Genomic DNA, 23,081 nt, shown 5'->3' on the forward strand with positions numbered 1-23,081 from the left:
TTGTTTCGTACGAGCTCAGAAAATGTGCACTGGATTGGTCAGAAGTAGGAAGCACGTTTGTTCATTCAATAACCGTCGATGGGAAACTGAAAATCACCATTGCGTTACATAATAATCATACAAAATAAATTGATTCTCTTAAAAATATAATAGAGAATATATTACAGGGTAGGAAAAAAGATTGAGTCGATTGAGATTGATCTCAAAGGTAAGAATATTTGAACATGGCGTTGAAATTGATCCGCCGGCTGTCAATTGATTCGACCTTCAGCCATTTGAGCCATTTGGGAGCCACCGCCCGCCCGAGACGATCGTCTTTTGCATTGCTCGTACGAACATTCGCCGCTGTTGCCGAGAAAATGGGTTTGCCACGTGTTTTCTTCGATATGAATGCGAACGACAAGCCTGTGGGTCGAATCGTGATGGAGGTGAGCAAGTTTCTTCCCAATTAAGGGGTTTTTCATTTCTTAAACATATTGTCGCTACGATCCCGGCATGACTGGCCATCTTGGATTTTCTTGGAAGCCGGTTGTGCTATTCGATTTTCGACTTGAATTTTTCATAGAACCATTTAATATACATTTTTTTAAATTATTACGGTACGCGTTAAAAATAAGGTATTTTTCTTGCATAAAGATTTAGGTTTAGCAAAAACACGCGGTCTTATAGTTTGTATTATGTTACCAACGCACTTGAATTCCTACTCGATCATAAAATTTTCCATTCACCGATTGATGCTGACATGTTTGATTACGCATCCTCTACAGGTGAAAATTCAAGATGTAAATTACAACATATAACTTTTTATCATTTACTCTGATAATTTCGAGTACCATATTTAAGTGTAATAATATAATATATTTTTTTTCGATTGAAAATAGTAAATAAAAAAAAAATTATATATATATATATGAAATTTGTGAACAAGATAGGGATTGTAGTGGAGAAAAAATTATTTCTAGTTAGGATTGGAAAATTAATTATTGTACGCTAGAAGTTTAGTTATTGATAATGTGCATATGTATATATATATTGTTATATAAATAGTAAATTTATCTGCTTCAATAAGCATATTAAGTCCACATGATGTGGCTTAAAAGATTCATTATTTAGATTATATTATTATATTTTATTAAATTACACGATGTTATTTATCATCGCTAATTAAAATCAGAATAAAACAATTTTAAACGTAAAATTCATTTACACGATTCTTGTAATTTCCATCAAGGTCAATTTATAAGTATTTCTGGACAGATTTTTGGACACTTTTTTAAAAATTTGTTTCATTTCTGGATAACTGTTTGTTTTAACCATATTTTCATTGCTACAAATTATTCCAAATATTTCGGAATTTTAGAAGTTAAAAGCATAAAAGAATATAATAATACTTTTTGAATATTCAACTAATATTATGTCATTTTTGAAGTCCTTACGGTACATTTAAAATATTATCTTAATCTTTACATTTACCATGTCAAAATATATTCTGGTTTAGATATATTTTAAATAAATTATTTCGAGTAAGAATCAAAATAATTTATATTATAATTATAATTTAAGTTTATAGTGTGTTACGTAATGTTATTTTGTTTATATTATAATGGATTAATAGAAAACATATTTATTAGTTGATATTTGAAAATTTATCTTTCATTTTGCGTTACATTAGGTCAGCAATATAATTGACATACATTAACACTAGATTTACAGGCACTGATCGCACATACATCTATTGATACCTTTTATGTTAACGATTACCTTAAAATATGATTTTTCTTTTAATTAGATTATGTATTCATGCCATTGCATTAATCAAATTCAACATAAGTTGTTAAAAAATAATATTTACGCGTTAAATTGATGGCTTCTGTAAATCTAGTGTTAAAAACTACTTTATGTATTGTAACTTTTTTAGAATATATTCATTTAACTTTCAGTTAAGAAGCGATGTTGTCCCAAAGACCTCCGAAAATTTCCGTGCCCTTTGTACTGGTGACAGGGGCTTTGGCTACAAAGGAAGTAGCTTCCACAGAGTGATTCCAACTTTTATGTGCCAAGGTGGCGATTTCACCAATCATAATGGCACTGGTGGAAAATCTATTTATGGTCAAAGATTTGACGATGAAAACTTTGTATTGAAGCACACCGAACCTGGTATTCTTTCTATGGCAAACGCTGGTCCAAATACTAATGGTAGCCAGTTTTTCATTACCAGTGGCAAGACTAGTTGGCTCGATGGCAAACATGTTGTATTTGGAAAGGTTGTTGAAGGAATGGATGTATTTAGAAAAGTATGTAATTGCCTTCTTTATATCTTATTTTTTATTTGCTTTTTTTTATCATAAAAAAAAAGATAAAATTTTATTATAAATTAATTTTGAAATTTTCCAATGATAATAATTAACGTTTTAGAGTAATTGAAAATATTAGTAAATTCGTGTAATACATATTTGTCATAATTAAAATTCAATATTTGTTTTATTTTTGCTATAGTTGGAGGCAATGGGATCTGAAAGCGGGAAGACTTCAAAGAAGATTGTGATAGCTGACTGTGGAGAACTGTAGATCGTTCAACTAGATACTGTAATAACTGCATTTTTATTTAGCTGTTGCGCATACAACTGTTGCTGTCTTTATTATATGATACATTCATTCCAGTCGTCATCTTTTGTCTTCAATGCTATCAATTTAATTCTCTACGTAAAGAAGTATACTTTATCAAGTTGAAACAACAAATCACTTGCATTATGCTATTTTTTATTATAAATAATTGACGTTTAAGTACACTGTGAGCTAGAATTTATTACCATCTTTTTCCAGAAATAATTGTTCAATTTCATTTTTATTCTTATCTCTAATAAGCAGCACACATCTTGTATACTAAAATGGAATATGAGACAGTTAAAAAAATGTTAGATCTTCATTCTTCCATATAATACTCCTCTTTTAATGGTATTAAGTGGTATGGCACATTAGAATGTACATATATGAAAAGTGCATTTCATAAAATAATTGTTTGTGTGTATACTATTCAAATTTCAATATCTGTTAAGAATAAAATTAACAAGCATTTAAATTTCTAAAGTCCACGAGTAGTGAGTGTTACATAATTATTGTACAATGCGATTCCTCTGCAAAGTTACAATATTTTATCTTATTGTGTAGATTTTATCTTTCTTTTATATGTAGATCCATGAAAAGTATGCTCATATAATCTTGAACATTTTATGTGTATACACCTTTTTCCCCTCAGGACAGAATGATTGATAACATGCGTTTGATTAATCGGAATTGTAATGTCAGGTAATGCCTCTAGATTATAATTCTATCTTACACTGATGTAACACCAACGTTGAACGAAGGATGTAGTTGCAACGGATTTCTATAAAATAAAATTGTTTTCAGAAGCATTGTTGTGATTTTCTAGCGCTTACACTGATAAATGCAAAAATTTTGGGATTCAAGCTTTGCACTTACCCAATGAAAATATTGATTCATATCTTCTATCTTTTGTCGAACGTGGAAGAGGATGGCAAACGAAGAAAAGAGATGGTCGAGAGTAAGGTGATTTAAAAAATATATCGTCGAAACAATATTAATGCAAAGATGGAACTTTTTTATTTCTTTTTTTTTTTTAAGTGAATTTTACCAACGTATTTGAAGTTTTCTGATTAAAATAAGACCAAATACGATATTATTCGTATGGCATTTAATTATACATATATGTATAATACATAATAAAAAAATTATTTCTCATTATTGGAGTATAGTATTGTCAAACACATTATAAGTGAAACTAATACTGAGATAAAAATACAGGAGCCCTTAGATAAAACAATAATATGAATATTCTAATCAGTGCTGGTTTGACCTTAGGTCAAATAGTGATTGTGAACTAAAATATTATTTTATAGGCTTCTCCTTGGTGTAAACATGATTCAGTTTATCCAAATGTTTTGTATACGAAAGATGGTTAAACGCATGAGAAATATTTTTAAATCTCTTTAGTTAGACAAATAGTAATAATTTATTCCAAAAATCGCCTAACATAGACGTCACCGAATAAGAATGCCACTGTAAAGAACGAGTTTTGGGTAGGTATGTAAAGAAGACCATCTGGGAAAAATATCTTTTTAAGAAAATAAGTTTATCATAAATTAATTTTTTTTTTTTTATGTAAATACATATTAATATTTTTTCTTTCGTTACTTGTGCTGGTAGAAGGTTGTAAATTTGTAATCGTGACGCTAATTGTTTAAAATTCAATTCGTATTCAGTAATTGCCCACTGTATTAATTGCGTTATGTCGATTTGTTAATTGTGAACGATTCAACAAATTGTGTAAGTATACTGGAGCCGCAGTAAGGGTCTAGAAGAGCCGTAGTTTTATCACCATTAGCATATAATCTTACGAGCGTTTCGCGTAATTACTTATCTCTGAAATCTGTTTTCACTGTGAAATGGTCGAGATTGTTTACTAAATTTACTGATAGATCCGATTTCTTGGTTAATAACTCAAGCTCTTCATCGATTGCTAAGTAATGGAACTCATCCTTCGTCGTGGATTTCCAACTAGTCTTGATAACGTTATCGTCGGATGGAGTTGGATTTCTATATTACAAACAGTGGATAAATTATAGCGTATTATAGTAAAAATATTCAATTGAACTGGTACAAATTGGAAAATGAGATCAAAGAGGGGAAGTAAGTTTAAGGAAGAATCAAGGAGATTGCAAGACCATATTAAAAGAATATTATTAGGAAAGGAGTGGATAATCAAGTTGGAAAGAAAAGGCAAGGTAAAAGTGCAATGGAAGAGAACAATTAATACCAAAGAGAGAGGCAATATAGAATAAAGACAGAATTGTTTTCTATGGTTGGTTTAGCAATAGGTAGCTTTATAGAGATTATTTTGAGTATATGTAATTAACTATAAGTTATAAGTTAGTAATATTAATTTTAATTTGAATGTTAATGTTAACAGAATTTATGTGTTTTATGTTAAAGGTAGAGTGTGGAAACGGAACTTACCCTGTTTTAGCAAAGTTGGTCCACAACGTGGTTAGACGTTCAATTATAATTCTGTCTGTTGTGCCACTTGCAGGCGGTTCAGGGTTTTCGGCTTTGCAAAGAGGCGAGTAAAACAAATATGCCAGTTCGTCCATGTGAGATGCTCCTAAACGTTTTTTTATAATGTTATTTATGTTTTAATTTCTAAATACGTATCGTGTTCGCCTCACGAGGCCAAATCAAAGCTTTCGAGTAAGGTTGCAAAACTGTTATGATATCAGTTCTGGTTTCGGTTCTAATTTTCTACTAATATCGGTTTTGTACTGATTCCATATCGGAACTTATCTAACGTTGACAAATTTTAACTACAGTAGAATGTTGATTATCAGACCTTTGACTATCTAAACGACCGATCATTGTAACAAAATGGAATGTGTAAATACTTTGAAATCAAGATTTAAAAAATGATTTAACGTATTGAAGAAACGTTAGCAAATCTAAAATAACTTTTTCGTGGAGTATTGGGAAAAACGTAGCTTTTAGCTCCCTCCCTTAACTCATTTGCATCATTTTGATACGTGTATTTCATTCACATTGTAAATGCAGTGCGTATCATAAATATACCAACCCGTCTATATTTAAATATTTTGAAAGATTAGAAAAAGATTATGATGATGCGGCACTTCAGAATAATATACAGTGTTCGGCCACCCCTGGGAAAAATTTTAATGGAAGATTCTAGAGACCAAAATATGTCGAAAATCAAGAATATCAATTTCTTGACTGAGGCTTCATTAAAAAGTTATTAAAAAATTAAATTAAAAAATTAAATTAGACTTCAAATCATTCTGAAAAAATTATTTTTGGTCGCGGGGCTCAATTACAACCATTTTTTGTGAATATACATACCTCTGAAATCCTACCCACTTTTGAGAAAAAAATTATATTTAGTTATAGGGGTCAATTACAAGCATTTTTGGTGAATAGACATATCCCGAAATCCTACGCAGTTTCGAAAAAAAAATTTCTAAACGATGTCTGACCAGAACAGAAATGATTCTCCGAAATTTCATGCGAATCTTTAAAATGTCATAACTCCAGAACCGATTGGAGGATTCTAATTTTTCAAAATGCAAACAACGCGTATTTTAGTGGAGAATGTGTAGAAATTCTAACAATATTGAAAAAGTCGTTCCTTGACACCGAAAAGTGAGAAAAACTCCCTAAAACAAATTGGTATTCTTGATTTTCGTCTTATTTTGGCCCCTAGAATCTCCCATTAAAATTTTTCCCAGAGGTGGCCAAACACCCTGTATACGAAAGGAAGTAAAACACTTCTCTAAATACAATTTTGGCGGTGGATCAGTGATGATTTGGGCGTGCTTCTCAATCCATGGCAAAAGTTCCATAAGTTTTATTTCAAGTAAAATGCAGAGCATGGATTACGCAAATATGTTAGAAAATTATTTAAAACCCTTTGATGCAGAAAACGATGATCAAAATTTAATTTTTATGCACAATGCAGCGATTCATAGATCAACCCATACGTTGAACTGGTTTGCAGAAAATAATATACCTCTTTTAAACTGTTCTACACGTTCCCCTGATGTCAACTCTATTGAAGATTTGTGGGAAATTTTAGTTAGGCGCATCTTTTGCAATAATCAAAAATTTGCGAATGTACAAGAATTAAAACTTGCAATTATTGAAGCCTGGAATAATATAGATAAAAATATTATAAAAAAACCTTATTGCAAGTATTCAAAATCGAATTTTCGATATAATTCGTAATGGTGGAAACGTAATAAATTATTAAATTTTTGTTTTCGTACATAAGATTTAAAATAAAATGAGTTTTGTTTATAATTGATATATTTATGAAACACAGATTAAACAGTATTTTCATAATTTAAGTTATTAATCACAACAAACAAATGGAACTGCTTTTGAATATTTATTTTTATAGTATTATCAAGGAATAGAAACTACTATTATAGCTTAATTTAATTCCAAAAGATCAAATTCCTTACATTTTAAGGGGTTGGTATATTTATGATACGCACTGTAGTTACTGAATTTTGTACGATGCAAATGAGTTAATCCATAGCCATCATTTTGTTTTTGTATTCAAAATAATATACAGTAACAAAAATAATTTTTTATTCAATATTTGCATGTAGAATACAAAAGAAACAAAATACTTAGTATTATCTACAATCCTTCTGCTTTTCAAAACAAATTTAATATTTGTGATATCATTATTATTTCGCTTCGTAGAATTTTTGTTTGTGTAGTCGGTTTTGCACCTCAACTAATTTTGAGTAAACATTTCAGATTTTGGTACACTCAATATTTCATCCATAAACCTTCAACCTGGATAATTACTTCAATACATTTAAACATACTTAATATTACATTTTCGCAATACTCTGGTGCAATAGAATAGCATCAATATGATGTCATGAAACCATTTCTAAAGATATAAAGAATAATATCATTTTCCAATCAAAATTGAGTTTATCAATGCAAGTAATTATTAGAAAATTTGCTGTCAGTCAGGAAGTTGTACATAAAATACGGAGAAAATGTAATGAAGTCCCAGCATCTTTTGGAAGCCATTCAAAATTACTATCTTGTCAGAACAAGAGAAGATTGACAAGATATGTTACTTCAGAAATTGCAACAATAGCATCAATGACTGCAAAGCTATTAGAAAGTGATATTGGAAAGGACACTAATAAGTGGACAGCTCGAAGAGCATTAAAAGAAACCAATTTTACAGCAATTGAGAAGAAAAAATATCTACCCTATCAAAAAAGAATGTCAAGGCTCGACTGAATTTTTCAAAAAAACATTTAAGCTGGAATATGGAGCAATGGACAAAAAGGAATTATTTCCAACTAATCAAAAATTATTGTTGGTGTTGGAAAAAGCAAGACGAATCTCTTTTACCGTGCCATCTGAAGCAAACAATTAAATTTGGTGGTTGTTCACTTACAGTATAGGGATGTATTACTGCGTACGGTGTAGGTTCAGCACATTGAATAGAAGGTACGGTGAACTAGTATATGTATAAGGATATTTTAGAAAAAAATTTACTAGAAACAATTGAAAATATGTTGGTACTAGAGTGTGATGTTGTATTCCAACATGGCAACACTCCTAGGCATTGTGCGAATAGCATGAAGAATGGCCTGCTTAAGGCCCAGACATAAACCCGATTGAAAATGTCTGGGCATACTTAAAAATGAAATTGAAAAATAAATATAGTACTCTCTCAATAACGATAACTGATTCGTGTCATAGAGTACAAGAACAATGGTATTTTATTACACCAGAGTATCACGAAAATGTATGAAGTATATGTAGCCCTTCTACAACACGGCATCCTATAACATGATTCATAAATTGCGAGAACCCTCCTACAACACGGCATCTGATAACACGGTTTCGTTTTAACATAATAAGAAAATTGCGAAAACCTTTGTACAACACTGTACTTCTACAGCACTGGATAATATGATTTTTGCTTAACAAATTTAAAAACTAAATTACCTCAAAGTAATGACGCGAAGGAATAATGAACTATAGTGGCTTTACATGAAAATATATAAACAAATTATAATTTATTAAATTAAGGTTGTGTTAAATTAAAATAATATCTTTTGTTTTGTGTTGTACTGTTGTTATATTGGAATACAATGTTGGTATCACTTGTAAGAATGTCAATTTTGGCAGCACTGTTACAAACTGTATACTATATTTAAAAAGTACGTTGTGATAAATTGATAACTGGAAAACGTGTCTGACTGTGTGAAATCCTTCTACATCCACGTATATAAATACTGAGTGCATATTCTAAACTATCATATACATACATTTATATTTTTCATAAAAATTAAGTTACTTATGTAGAATTAAAAAAAATATTTGTTTTTAATAAATTTTCGGAACGTAACCCCCCTTTTTGTACTGGCTTTGGGTCTCATATAACACGGTTTCACACAACATGGCATTTTCTAGGAACCTATCTACCGTGTTATAGGAGGGTTACCTGTATGTCTAAACATACTGAAGCAATTATCAAGGTTAAAGGTTTATGAATAAAATATCAAGTGTACCAAAATTCGAAATGTTTACTGAAAATTAGTTGCGGTGCAAAACTGACTACACGAAAAAAAAATTGTACGAAACGGAATAATAATGGTATCACAAATTTTAATTTGTTTTGAAGAGCCAGAAGATTGTAAATAATACTAAGTATTTTGTCGTTTTTGTATTCTAGTATGCGAATATTGAATAAAAAATTATTTTTTTTTAAATGTCGTATGTGTGTTCAGTTTTGCTCCTTACTGTACAATTACCTTTGATATGACGTTTTATCCGAAGATCCGTGAACGTTCTCTCTTTCCCAAAATACGAAAACCTATAGACGTAATTGGGCGTGGACGTTCTCTTCACGCGATCCTCGATGTATAATTTCAACGGGATTCCGAAATAAATATCTGTTATGAAGTGCATAAATCTGAGTAGTTTGTCCGTGGTAATTGGCTTCCCATTGAAATATCGATCCTTGATGCACTGGAATAATTCTTCGATCTCCGTTGGTCCTAAGTTTTTCAAATCCCCTAAGATTTTTACGTACTCGGGCAGATAATAATTATAAGTTTTGATCGCGTCTATTCCTTGCTCTGAAAGAAAGAAACAAATAAAATGAATACGACCAACTCTTTCAGCCGTTGAAATATTCTGTTGGAGAAAAATCACCATAGAAAAACATAATGCCTTCGTACGACACAAGTCCGCTCATAATGGGAATATTAATATCGTTCGACCATAATTGTTCGATCGGTGCTGGTAAAACGGGATTTTCGGCTATTTCGTCATAATTCACGCCAAACGGCATGTTAAAGATATTCATTTCCTGCAAAACAATAAAAGAAACTTGAGTTGATATGTTAGAATGAGTTGTACGATTGTCGTGGGACGCAGTAATGAGAAAACATTTTTTGCCTGTTCAGTGAGAATGGAAGAAGTAGCTTTGGTGATATCCTTATCGGACAGCTTTCGCAGCATTTCGACAACTTCCTCGGGGTCCGTTGACTTTATTCCAAGAAGTGACGCAAGCTTGAAACCGCGCTCTGGACGACTTTGGTCGAAACCCCAGGGACACGTCAAGAATCCACTTTGTAAGATCGTTTTATGAAAGAGTCCTGAAGAAAGAGAAGAAAATTTCGTTCATCAGATTATTATTCGCTATTTGGTTGAAAAACTGCCAGCCACAGACCACACTTAAACAGAGTGTTCGGCCACTTCCGGGAAAAGTTTTAATAAAAATAAGACGAAAATCAAGAATACAAATTTGTTGGTCGAGGCTTCGTTAAAAAGTTATTAACGTTTAAAGTTCCGCCTGTAGAACGGCAATCTGCGAACAGCTGCGTAGGCGCGATAGTGGTTATCACTCAGAAAACTGTAAGGCTGCTGATAAGTCTGTAAGTAGTGTTTCTCATGCTGAGTGAGAACCACTATCGCGCGTACGTAGCTGTTCACAGATTGCCGTTCTACAGGCGGAACTTTAAACATGAAAATCTTTTTAACGAAGCTTCAATTAAGAAATTGGTATTCTTGATTTTCGCCTCATTTTGGCCTCTAGAATCTCCCAATAAAATTTTCCCCAGGGGTGGTCAAATACCCTGTATGTAGTAAACTTGTTCGATGCAGCGCATACTTACAATCGCGTACAAATTAAATATAGTAAATAGCCCGACTGTTGTGTATTTCTTTTTTTTACGGGTAGAGCAATGCTATATTTTTTATGCCAAGTTATGGAAGAACGTCGAATCCTGAATTTATTTTTCATTAACATTGAACAGTTTATTTTAGTTTTTACCGAATAACCATAGTAATACACAAAATCATAAAAATAAGGAATTTACAAATACAATAATGCAGAAATTCGAAAACCTTGCACAGAAATATGAATTAACGAAATTCAAATTCGGTTCAAAATGGATCCGGAGTCAAAATGGCTGATATAAATTGATAAATGTACCTTTTGCTTTTGGCGATACAGTTAAAGCATGAGCTAATACACCTCCAGCGCTCTGGCCGAAAATCGTGACATTGTTAGGGTCGCCTCCAAATTTGGCAATATTCTGTTTGACCCATTGCAAAGCTACAATTAGGTCTTTTAGGCCCTGGTTTCCGGGCGCGTCTCGATGCCCCAAATTCAAGAAACCTTTAAAATTGCAAGTGTTACGATTCGGTGTTAATGTCGCTCGATAAATGAAATAAAATTTAGTTATTGATTTCAAAGCAATAGTCCAACTAACCGAATGCTCCCAATCTATAATTAGCTGCGACTATGACGACGTCTTTCTCAAGTAAGTAGTCAGGCCTTATCAGTCTGTAACTTGCAGTTCCTGCTACGAATCCGCCGCCATGAATCCAAAACATGACTGGCTTTGATTGACTAAGAGAATTTGTATAAACATTGAGATAAAGACAATCCTCTTCTCCGATAATATTGTAAGGTGGATAGTCTACTGCTTGTGTACAAATTTTCCCGGTACACACGGTGGCGTTTCTTATACCCGTCCATAGTGCAGGTGGTAGTGGATCCTATTTTACGAAAATGTACATTTTCGGTTGAATTTTGTCTTTGAAATCATACGCGAAAATCATACTGCCCTATAGGGGCTTTATACGAAAGTCGTTTAAAAAGTTGATGCTCCAACCTTAAGCGTTACTGCGTTACTCGGGACCGAAGAGGTCATACTTATCGAAAAGGGACCACGTTCTTTGCGTTTTGCCAGGTAGTCAGCAATATATTGACGTTTTTGTTTAGATTCATATTTATCGTTAGCCAGAATCTGGCGTGTATTCTGTCGCTTCTTTTTTAAACATTTGATCCGTAATATGAAAAATCCTTACCGCGAAAACGACACGACTCAAAAGAGAACAACTTGCAAATCGTGACTATAAAGTAGCCTGCATACATTAATAATTGAGTTATAGAACTCGTAATTATTATTTCTTGGCAATTTTCGTTCAATTTAATTAACGTAAAGGTATGAGTATACGGGGTATCCAAGCTGAAGCAGGCCAGCTAAATATTTCCTTCGCTTTTAATGATAACATTTGAATGGTTTCTAAAGAAGAATCTTGTGAAAGAAAATTTTATAAATGAAAAGATGCATTTGGGTTTCTCTAATGTATGTCCTTCGCGTGACCTTGAGCACTCTAAATCGGTCCTATAGAACTTGAGCTATCACCACAGACGAGGTATACGAGTAGACCTTTCACCTTATGGATTTTCGCGGCCCAATCTGACTGCCATACCGACCTGAAAATTCGGAGGTGATTGCACAGACGAGATATATGAATAGACCTTTCACGTAATGTAATTTTTCAGCCGGAGTTTCTGGGGTCCCGGGACCCCATTACCATTTTCGTGTCACTCGCAACGTTATCAACAGATTCAGAAATTAACACAAGAGGAAGTGAGACAGAAAATAAAATTACATAAATTTTATTATTTTTTAACGGAATTAAAGCTGTAGGGTCTATCATTGGACATTAATCGATTAATTTCATTGGAGAAATCAATCGATTAAGAGTATTTAAAAATTTCAAGATTATTAAAATTCCTAAGGATGTATTTCATTGATACGTACACCGCAAATTCTCTATTTTTTATTTTAAATTGTAATACATCATTTATTAAAAAAATAACTCGGCAGAAACGTATTTGTGACTCGAAATCAGTTTAATCAGACTGCATCGGGGCCCCGGAAACTTCTCATTCCTCACTTTCGCACACTATGCCCAATTGTGTGTACGTGAGCTCGTTGAGTTTCGGAGGAGCCGAGAAGAACAGGCTGATACTCGCTTTCCTTCTCGCTCTTGCATCGCTGACGTCGCTTACATTTCTCGAAAGCAAGCCTGCTGGCATCGCCACCCGTTCGAATCGTCAGTAAACGACAAAAGCCATCGTGACTGACAGACCTTACATTTCTCGTAATCGGACCTGGGCGCTTTTTGAAGATTCATTGACTTTCCATACGAAGCGACCATGCGTTATATACATATACATGTTATACATGCTAGGAACTATAAGTTGTATAACTTACGTCGTATATCTACTTTCTAATAACATGGGAAAATTTTAATATATAAAAAAATGTAAGAATACTGTAGAATTTTTGCAATAGAGAATTATTGAAGGAAAATGAATTGATTATATACATATGTATATATCGGACACATCCCTCGCAAACACGCTGCAAACATTAATGAGAACAAAACTGCAAATCTGTCCTTTTTTAAAACCCCGTAACGGATCTTTGACTCGGAACTCGTCCTCTTCATTTAGCAATTATAATAAACGTAGACTCATTAGAATTCGTAAAAATAACAAAGTTATAGCCATTTAGAGGGAAGAGTACCCAACAGTTAATAATCATACCAGAAATTTTAAATGAGTTTTTCTCGAAACCATACTTTCGAAATTGGCTGACATGATATCACAAATTCATATTGATTGATGGATTTGAAATTTATAGAGACATGCCTGTATGTTAGAAATTTTGCCTTTGACGGTTCTGGGGTAAGTCCGTTCCTCACAGTGCTCTTACCGGAAAGTCCCACGCCGTCCCCACTCCGTGGCCAGATCCTTCAGGACAAAATCTTTATTTTTTCCAGCAGTACGACGTCAGGTCGTCTGCCTCTTTTAACTACTCTCTCTCTCTATTCATAAACAATCAATGCCTCGACACGCGCTACCTGGAGACCCAACGCGGTCGTCCGCTATCGCGTCACCCGTTTCCAGGCCTGTTTAGTCTCATTCGCTCTTTAGGCCGCATGCACCCCAAAACTCTGTCATAAATGTATCGTAGACTGGGCGTCCTTCACTGGCCCTTACCTTTGACTCTCTTGGAAAATATATTGCTGCTAGCGTCTCTGGAAAACAAAAACCGATCCCCTATTTCGGGGGAATGTCCACGCGTCGCGTCCAACCATTGTTGCCGTAGCGAAATCGACTGTTTTGCCTTCGCCTTCGAAAAAGATTAAGCAAAAGAGTTTCCTTCATTGAAAGAAGAAAAATTTTCCAGTCTTTCATTTTCAGTAGGGGCGGTCTCAAATTCCATTCATTTTCGTATGATTGATTTTTATGAGTCAGCGTTTTTTTAAATTGCTAAACAAAGAGGACAAATAGGGCAGTATTTTAAAATTTTTTCAGATTTAAAAATTTAAAATAATATTGAAATTCATTTGGTTGTTCAGACCCAATTGTATTAATAGTATAAATATATGAACGCACGTCCATTAGCATAGTAAAAAAATGTCTTTTTTTTAATAGTTAAAATATGATCAGGGGGTCCGAAAACGTCTATTTCCGTAAAAAAATTTTTGAAATTTTTGTTTCAGTATGGTTTTTGCTTATATACGCCTACATAGGTCGGAAAGTCAAAAATGCCTGGGCAGTCGAAAATCTCGGCTCGAGATTATGCGACATCGAATTTCAGCTGTGTTGAGAGCAAGAAGGATAGACTCACATTCGCCGCCTTTCTCGAATCCACGAAGCTATACGAAACGCCAGAACTCATATACAAGGTGGTTGGCATTAGTGTGTGTAAGTGGAGGGGCAGTTCCCTTTGGGCACAGGTCTGCCGTCTGATCATACTGCACTGTCTTTTTCAATCCCTCCCATAGTCAACTCACATGTATTTACATGTATCTACATATTCTACGGTGCTACGATCACCACAGACGAGATATATGAATAGACCTTTCACCTTATGGACTTTCGCGGCCGAATCTGACTGCCATACAGTGTGGCCAGATCGGGCATAATTGAGTGCATCGAAATCGACAACAGTGACGACGAACTTCCTTAGCGTCTAACGGAATGGTGGGGATAGCAGGCATACACTACCGCACAAGCCACGTGTACGTGAGCTCGGCACTTTGCACAACTTCGGCAAATCGATAAAGAACGCTAGTGTGAGCCTTTCCTTCTTGCTCTTGTAAACGACAAAACAACTGAAATACGACCTCGCGATAAGTGGCATACGATTCCAAGTCTCGACTGCCCCAGCATTTTTACTTTCCGACCTATATGTAAGGTATAAGGAAATTTATAAAGTATCATAATGAAAAAAAATTTCGAAATTTTTTTTTAGCGGGAATACACGTTTTGGGACCCCCTGATCATATTGTGACTATTGAAAAAAACGATATTTTTTTTTGTTCCTATGCTATTAACATGAATGCATTAAACGACTAAGTGAATTTCAATAACGAAAAAAATATTTCGAAATTTTTTTTTAGCGGAAATACACGTTTTAGGACCCCCTCATCATATTGTGACTACTACAAAAAAACATATTTTTTTTTTGTTCCTATGCTATTGACATGATTGCGTCTAAACGGCTGAATGAATTTCAATGAAACTTAACATTTAAGTTTTATGTTCTCGTTTTAAGGTCTCATTATATTTTAAGCGTGATCAGCTCCCATATAATGATGATTATACGTTTTTAGTTTTATAATTATTTCGATAGATACACATCATTTGTAACAAATTTTTAAAGCGATTTATATAAATCTTAAGAAGGATTAAGATCAAATATATTTTTCTCCTATCTTCCCTAGACAGGAAAAATTAAACGAAATCTTATGCCTTGCATACCTACCTAAACCACATGAAAAACGTATTCCACAAATATTTTAGAATAATGTTGTTCAAAGCAGTCTTACTCGTAAAGGGTTAATTAAGGGTTAATTAAAATGAAAAACCACTCTTAGCCAGTACCGTGCACGCTACAGAAATAGATTACTACTGACTTTTCCCACTATGTTTTTTAATAACCGTATCAAATTGTTACACACAATCAAATGTTATATATTTGACTTAACTTTACATAACAAAATAATTGTAACGATAGGTAAAACAATAACGTGCACGCTACCGTTCAATGGAAACCACGGGAAGGTGGTGGTCACTTCCATCAGGAGGGAAATGTAAAAAATTGTTATTTCTTTGTAACATTATCACATGCCATATATTAGAACGTCTATATTCTTCTTTCCTTTTTTTTTGATTCCCCTCTAAATTCATTTCTGCAAAATGAAATATATTAAATTGACGTCTATATACTGCTATTCATTCAATAGAACTTTATTTCTAATTATTGCCTTTTAAAAACCTATGGGAACTGTGCTATATATATCTACGTCCTTTCTTCGTCCGGGCATTTCAACGGCCCATCGATGCGCGAGCAGTATAAACAAAACACTATCGCCACGTGCTCGAGCCACTTCTGTTTCTCTTGAGTCAGTTGAATTCGGTCGACGAGGACGAACATCAGGACAAATTTAAAGGTACGTGCCGTAGGTCATTCTGAGATATTTAAATTGAAAAAAAAAACAGCGGACAGTCAAAAATTTGTCCCTGCATTTTGTTGCAAGCTTTGTCATAAAGGACGAGTGTCGCCCTGTCATGACAGCAGCGTTGTCACATGACAACGCGACAATATTTTCGAACGGAATTTCTCTTTCTATCATGGCAATTTCAAATGTTTTAAATAAATTATCTGCGCCACAATTTCTGGCATCAAGATGTAATAATTCTACCAATTCCGTTCGAACATCCAAAGTCTCGGGTGCAACATAACGAACAAGAAACGTCATCCATTTCTCGTTGGTCGAGTCGGATGTTTCGTCAATATAAATAGAAAATTTAGTGTTTTGTAAAACACTAGAAATACGTTTTGTTTCTAAAGGATACAAAACGTTTGATATAATATTTGAACACTTTGTTCGACCGAACGACATATGTTTCAAGACATCAGGATCTTGCCCAATTGTCTTTGAAAACTTCAAGAATCGTCTCTGCGGTTCGATACGGAATATTTTTTTCGGCTATTAATTTGGCAAATTTGATTTCCGCGGATTTTATCCTTTCATCCAACGACAGAGGCGATTCTTCGGATTGCGTCGTAAAATTATTATTCAAATTGTCTGCGTTATTGTTACTCTTTTTATAATTCTCAATGTGACACTGAGAATCTGCATGATTATAAATCGTCGATAATCGACATGAAAATTGATTGTTGCAAACCGAACAGAACCTCGAATAAGGGTCGCCGTCGACTTTATGCAACCATGGCTTGAAATAATCATTCTCAAGCCATTGAGGCATAAAAGTCCTTTTAGAAGTACTATTTTTTTTATGACACCCAGATTCTCCGTGTCTATACACGTTTGAGGAACCGCAAGAATAAGACTTATTGCATAAAGTACAATAAAAACGACTTCTATCATGGGGTACTGCACGTATCCATGATTTAAACCTATGATCATTTATCCATGAAGATAAAAAACCGCGCTTACACTTATTCTTCGATTTCACAACCGTTTCCATGATATAAAAGCAGAAAAGCGAAAGAACAGAAAATTACAGAAATTACGCGAAAGCTTTTTTTCAATTTAAATATCTCAGAATGACCTACGGCACGTACCTTTAAATTTGTCCTGATGTTCGTCCTCGTCGACCGAATTCAACTGACTCAAGAGAAACAGAAGTGGCTCGAGCACGTGGCGATAGTGTTTTGTTTATACTGCTCGCGCATCGATGGGCCGTTGAAATGCCCGGACGAAGAAAGGACGTAGATATATATAGCACAGTTCCCATAGGTTTTTAAAAGGCAATAATTAGAAATAAAGTTCTATTGAATGAATAGCAGTATATAGACGTCAATTTAATATATTTCATTTTGCAGAAATGAATTTAGAGGGGAATCAAAAAAAAAGGAAAGAAGAATATAGACGTTCTAATATATGGCATGTGATAATGTTACAAAGAAATAACAATTTTTTACATTTCCCTCCTGATGGAAGTGACCACCACCTTCCCGTGGTTTCCATTGAACGGTAGCGTGCACGTTATTCTTTTACCTATCGTTACAATTATTTTGTTATGTAAAGTTAAGTCAAATATATAACATTTGATTGTGTGTAACAATTTGATACGGTTATTAAAAAACATAGTGGGAAAAGTCAGTAGTAATCTATTTCTGTAGCGTGCACGGTACTGGCTAAGAGTGGTTTTTCATTTTAATTAACCCTTAATTAACCCTTTACGAGTAAGACTGCTTTGAACAACATTATTCTAAAATATTTGTGGAATACGTTTTTTATGTGGTTTAGGTAGGTATGCAAGGCATAAGATTTCGTTTAATTTTTCCTGTCTAGGGAAAGATAGGAGAAAAATATATTTGATCTTAATCCTTCTTAAGATTTATATAAATCGCTTTAAAAATTTGTTACAAATGATGTGTATGTATCGAAATAATTATAAAACTAAAAACGTATAATCATCATTATATGGGAGCTGATCACGCTTAAAATATAATGAGACCTTAAAACGAGAACATAAAACTTAAATGTTAAGTTTCATTGAAATTCATTCAGCCGTTTAGACGCAATCATGTCAATAGCATAGGAACAAAAAAAAATATGTTTTTTTGTAGTAGTCACAATATGATGAGGGGGTCCTAAAACGTGTATTTTCGCTAAAAAAAAATTTCGAAATATTTTTTTCGTTATTGAAATTCACTTAGTCTTTTAATGCATTCATGTTAATAGCATAGGAACAAAAAAAATATCGTTTTTTTCAATAGTCCCAATATGATCAGGGGGTCCCAAAACGTGTATTTCCGCAAAAAAAATTTCGAAATTTTTTTTTCGTTATTGCAATTCACTTATTATTAGTCGTTGAGGAACAAAAAAAATGTCTTTTTTTCAATAGTCACAATATGATCAGGGGGTCCTAAAACGTGTATTTCCGCTAAAAAAAAATTTCAAAATTTTTTTTCATTATGATACTTTATAAATTTCCTTATACCTTACATATAGGTCGGAAAGTAAAAATGCTGGGGCAGTCGAGACTTGGAATCGTATGCCACTTATCGCGAGGTCGTATTTCAGTTGTTTTGTCTTTTACAAGAGCAAGAAGGAAAGGCTCACACTACCGTTCTTTATCGATTTGCCGAAGTTGTGCGAAGTGCCGAGCTCACGTACACGTGGCTCGTGCGGTAGTGTATGCCTGCTATCCCCACCATTCCGTTAGACGCTAAGGAAGTTCGTCGTCACTGTTGTCGATTTCGATGCACTCAATTATGCCCGATCTGGCCACACTGCTGCCATACCGACCTGAAAATTCGGAGGTGATTTTAGCGGCCTCTTCTCATGGATGGCGGTTAGTTGAGAAACTAGGCACTAAATTAGTATTGATGGGCAGCCAGCTGAATGTGTGCGTAAATACATGTGAGTTGACTATGGGGGGAATTGAAAAAGACAGTGCAGTATTATCAGATGGCAGACCCGTGCCCAAAGGGAGCTGCCCCACCACTTACACACACTAATGCCAACCTCCTTGTATATGAGTTCTGGCGTTTCGTATCTCTTCGAGGATTAGAAAGGTGGCGAATGTCAGTCTATCCTTCTTGCTCTTACCACAGCCGAAATTCGATCTCGCATAATCTTAAGCCGAGATTCTCGACTGCCCAGGCATTTTTGACTTTCCGACCTATGTAGGCGTATACAATGTATAAGCAAAATACCATAATGAAACAAAAATTTTTTTTACGGAAATACACGTTTTAGGACCCCTTGATCATATTTTATCTATTAAAAAAAACACATTTTTTTACTATGCTTATGAACGTGCGTTCACATATTTATACTATTAATACTATTGGGTCTAAACAACCGAATAAATTTCACTGTAATTTTTAATTTTTAAATCGGAAAATATTTGAGAATACTGTCCTATTTGTCCTCTTTGTTTAGCAATTTAAAAAAACGCTGACTCATTAAAATCAATCATATGAAAATGAATGGAAGTTGACACCGTCCCTACTGAAAATAAAGGACTGGAAAATTATTGTTCTTCCAATGAAGGAAACTCTTTTACTTAATCTTTCTCGAAGGCGAAGGCAAAAAAGTCGATTTCGCCACGGCAACAATGGTTGGACGCGACGCGTGGACATTCCCCCGAAATAGGGGATCGGCTTTTGTTTTCCAGAAACGCTAGCGACAATGTATTTTCCAAGAGAGTCGAATGTAAGGACCACTGAAGGACGTTCAGTCTACGATACATTTATGACAGAGTTTTGGGGTGCATGCGGCCTAAAGAGCGAATGAGACTAAACAGGCTGGGAAACGGGTGACGCGATAGCGGACGACCGCGTTGGGTCTCCAGGTAGCGCGTGTCGAGGCATTGATTGTTTATGAATGGAGAGAGAGAGTAGTTAAAAGAGGCAGACGACCTGACGTCGTACTGCTGGAAAAAATAAAGATTTTGTCCTGAAGGATCTGGCCACGGAGTGGGGAAGGCGTGGGACTTTCCGGTAAGAGCACTGTGAGGAACGGCACAGGACTTACCCCAGAACCGTCAAAGGCAAAATTTCTAACATACAGGCATGTCTCTATAAATTTCAAATCCATCAATCAATATGAATTTGTGATATCATGTCAGCCAATTTCGAAAGTATGGTTTCGAGAAAAACTCATTTAAAATTTCTGGTATGATTATTAACTGTTGGGTACTCTTCCCTCTAAATGGCTATAACTTTGTTATTTTTACGAATTTTAATGAGTCTACGTTTATTATAATTGCTAAATGAAGAGGACGAGTTCCGAGTCAAAGATCCGTTACGGGGTTTTAAAAAAGGACAGATTTGCAGTTTTGTTCTCATTAATGTTTGCAGCGTGTTTGCGAGGGATGTGTCCGATATATACATATGTATATAATCAATTCATTTTCCTTCAATAATTCTCTATTGCAAAAATTCTACAGTATTCTTACATTTTTTTATATATTAAAATTTTCCCATGTTATTAGAAAGTAGATATACGACGTAAGTTATACAACTTATAGTTCCTAGCATGTATAACATGTATATGTATATAACGCATGGTCGCTTCGTATGGAAAGTCAATGAATCTTCAAAAAGCGCCCAGGTCCGATTACGAGAAATGTAAGGTCTGTCAGTCACGATGGCTTTTGTCGTTTACTGACGATTCGAACGGGTGGCGATGCCAGCAGGCTTGCTTTCGAGAAATGTAAGCGACGTCAGCGATGCAAGAGCGAGAAGGAAAGCGAGTATCAGCCTGTTCTTCTTGGCTCCTCCGAAACTCAACAAGCTCACGTACACACAATTGGGCATAGTGTGCGAAAGTGAGGAATGAGAAGTTTCCGGGGCCCCGATGCACAGTCTGATTAAACTGATTTCGAGTCACAAATACGTTTCTGCCGAGTTATTTTTTTAATAAATGATGTATTACAATTTAAAATAAAAAATAGAGAATTTGCGGTGTACGTATCAATGAAATACATCCTTAGGAATTTTAATAATCTTGAAATTTTTAAATACTCTTAATCGATTGATTTCTCCAATGAAATTAATCGATTAATGTCCAATGATAGACCCTACAGCTTTAATTCCGTTAAAAAATAATAAAATTTATGTAATTTTATTTTCTGTCTCACTTCCTCTTGTGTTAATTTCTGAATCTGTTGATAACGTTGCGAGTGACACGAAAATGGTAATGGGGTCCCGGGACCCTAGAAACTCCGGCCGAAAAATTACATTACGTGAAAGGTCTATTCATATACCTCGTCTGTGATTGTAGCAGCTTCTTCTCATGGATGGTGGTCAATTAAAAAACTATTCACTGAATTAGTATTGATGGGCAGCAGCTGTAGTGTGTGCATAAATACATGTGAGTTGACTATGGAACGGATTAAAAAATGCAATTTTTAAACGACCATAACACCTACAATAGTGAATACATTTCAACGAAACTTTTTTCTGAAGTAGAGCTCATGGGCACCTACAAAAAAGTATTTAACAACTTTTCTGTAGGGCGTCAAACAAAATTACTAAAAATTAAAAACGAATTTGTAAGGAAAATTGATAGGAGCGAAATTGAAAATTTCCAAATCACTCTGGTGAAAATTATTTTCGATGGTAGAAGTCAATTACAATCATTTTTGGTCAATAGACATACCCCCGAAATCCTAACCATTTTCGAGAAAAAAATTCCGTACCGAAAATATAATTTCGGTATCTTTAAAATATTATAACTGCTGAACGAATTGAAGGATTTTAATGTTTCAAAATGCAAATAACGCGTATTTTTGTGAAGAATATGTAGAAATTCTGACAATATTGAAAAAGTTATTCCTTGACCCCGTAAAGTGAGAAAAACCCCATGAAAATGGTCCAATTTTCAAACAACCATAACTCCTACAATAGTGAATATATTTCAACGAAACTTTTTTCTGGCGTAGAGCTCATGAGTACCCACAAGAAAGTATTTAACAACTTTTCTGTAGGGCGTCAAACAAAATTATTAAAAATTAAAAACGAATTTTAGTAAAAATTGACAGGGGGGATTAAATGCCTAAATTTTTCGGCGAAATTGAAAAGTTTCAAAGCACTCTGGAAAAATTATTGTCGATTACAGGGATCAATTACAATCATTTTTGGTCAATAGACATACCCTCAAAATCCTAACCATTTTCGAGAAAAAAATTCTTTACCGAAAATATAATGTGTGGCCAGGAATGTTTCTGTAATTTCATTTTCTGTCCCACTTCCTCTTGTGTTCATGTGTGTAACCTGTTAGTAATGTTGCGAGAGACACGGAAATTCTAGAGCCCCAGCAAAATGGGCCGAAAAAATACATTGGGTGAACTCGTATACCTCGTCTGTGATATCACGGCAGCCATTTCGAAAAATATGGTTTCGGTAAAATCAAACAAAAAGAATCGATTTTTCTAAGGTTCTAGAGTAGAAAAATCCTCTTAATGTCCATAAGTATAGTGTTAATAAGACTAGTAGATTTAGTATGTCTGTTACCTTGAATCTGAGTTTTCCAGTGGGAGATGCCGCGAAAGGTATCTCATGAAAAGCGATGTAAGAAGGGCCTAAAACACTTTTAACGACAACACCTCGTATTTTACCTTCCTTTACAGTAACCAGCGGCTTATACAT

The 23,081-nt window shown here is 34.3% G+C and overlaps 2 protein-coding genes across 3 annotated transcripts; one reads left to right on the plus strand and one right to left on the minus strand.

The window, feature by feature from the left end:
• The first annotated feature begins 59 nt into the window (after positions 1-59).
• LOC122403551 (peptidyl-prolyl cis-trans isomerase-like) lies at positions 60-3,414 on the plus strand. 2 transcript variants are annotated; one of them, XM_043407141.1, is made up of 4 exons: positions 76-208; positions 272-428; positions 1,941-2,294; positions 2,497-3,414. In XM_043407141.1, the coding sequence occupies exons 2-4, from the start codon at positions 360-362 to the stop codon at positions 2,566-2,568; spliced, it is 495 nt and encodes a 164-aa protein (XP_043263076.1). In that variant the 5' UTR covers positions 76-208; positions 272-359; the 3' UTR covers positions 2,569-3,414. The 2 variants fall into 2 exon arrangements, with proteins under 2 accessions (XP_043263075.1, XP_043263076.1); XM_043407140.1 differs by having other exon boundaries at positions 60-428.
• A 794-nt stretch (positions 3,415-4,208) lies between these two features.
• Positions 4,209-23,081, minus strand: LOC122403538 (esterase FE4-like). Its single transcript, XM_043407104.1, has 8 exons — positions 22,947-23,081; positions 11,346-11,634; positions 11,066-11,251; positions 10,027-10,226; positions 9,781-9,937; positions 9,378-9,704; positions 5,035-5,179; positions 4,209-4,614 (listed from the first exon to the last, which is right to left on the minus strand). The coding sequence occupies exons 1-8, from the start codon at positions 23,079-23,081 to the stop codon at positions 4,431-4,433; spliced, it is 1,623 nt and encodes a 540-aa protein (XP_043263039.1). The 3' UTR covers positions 4,209-4,430.

The sequence above is a fragment of the Colletes gigas genome, unplaced genomic scaffold (assembly GCF_013123115.1).
Source record: "Colletes gigas isolate AHSC1104 unplaced genomic scaffold, ASM1312311v1 Colletes_gigas_Sc00059, whole genome shotgun sequence".
NCBI lineage: Eukaryota > Metazoa > Arthropoda > Insecta > Hymenoptera > Colletidae > Colletes > Colletes gigas.

Excerpts from the sequence above, each read along its gene's own strand:
- LOC122403551 (XM_043407140.1), top strand. The coding sequence starts at position 225 with ATGGCGTTGAAATTGATCCGCCGGCTGTCAATTGATTCGACCTTCAGC. Across the intron at positions 429-1,940 it reads TGGGTCGAATCGTGATGGAG|TTAAGAAGCGATGTTGTCCC; the intron begins GTGAGCAAGTTT and ends TTTAACTTTCAG. Across the intron at positions 2,295-2,496 it reads GAATGGATGTATTTAGAAAA|TTGGAGGCAATGGGATCTGA; the intron begins GTATGTAATTGC and ends TTTTTGCTATAG.
- LOC122403538 (XM_043407104.1), bottom strand. The coding sequence starts at position 23,081 with ATGTATAAGCCGCTGGTTACTGTAAAGGAAGGTAAAATACGAGGTGTT. Across the intron at positions 11,252-11,345 it reads TTATAGATTGGGAGCATTCG|GTTTCTTGAATTTGGGGCAT; the intron begins GTTAGTTGGACT and ends GCAATTTTAAAG. Across the intron at positions 10,227-11,065 it reads TGTATCGCCAAAAGCAAAAG|GACTCTTTCATAAAACGATC; the intron begins GTACATTTATCA and ends CTCTTTCTTCAG.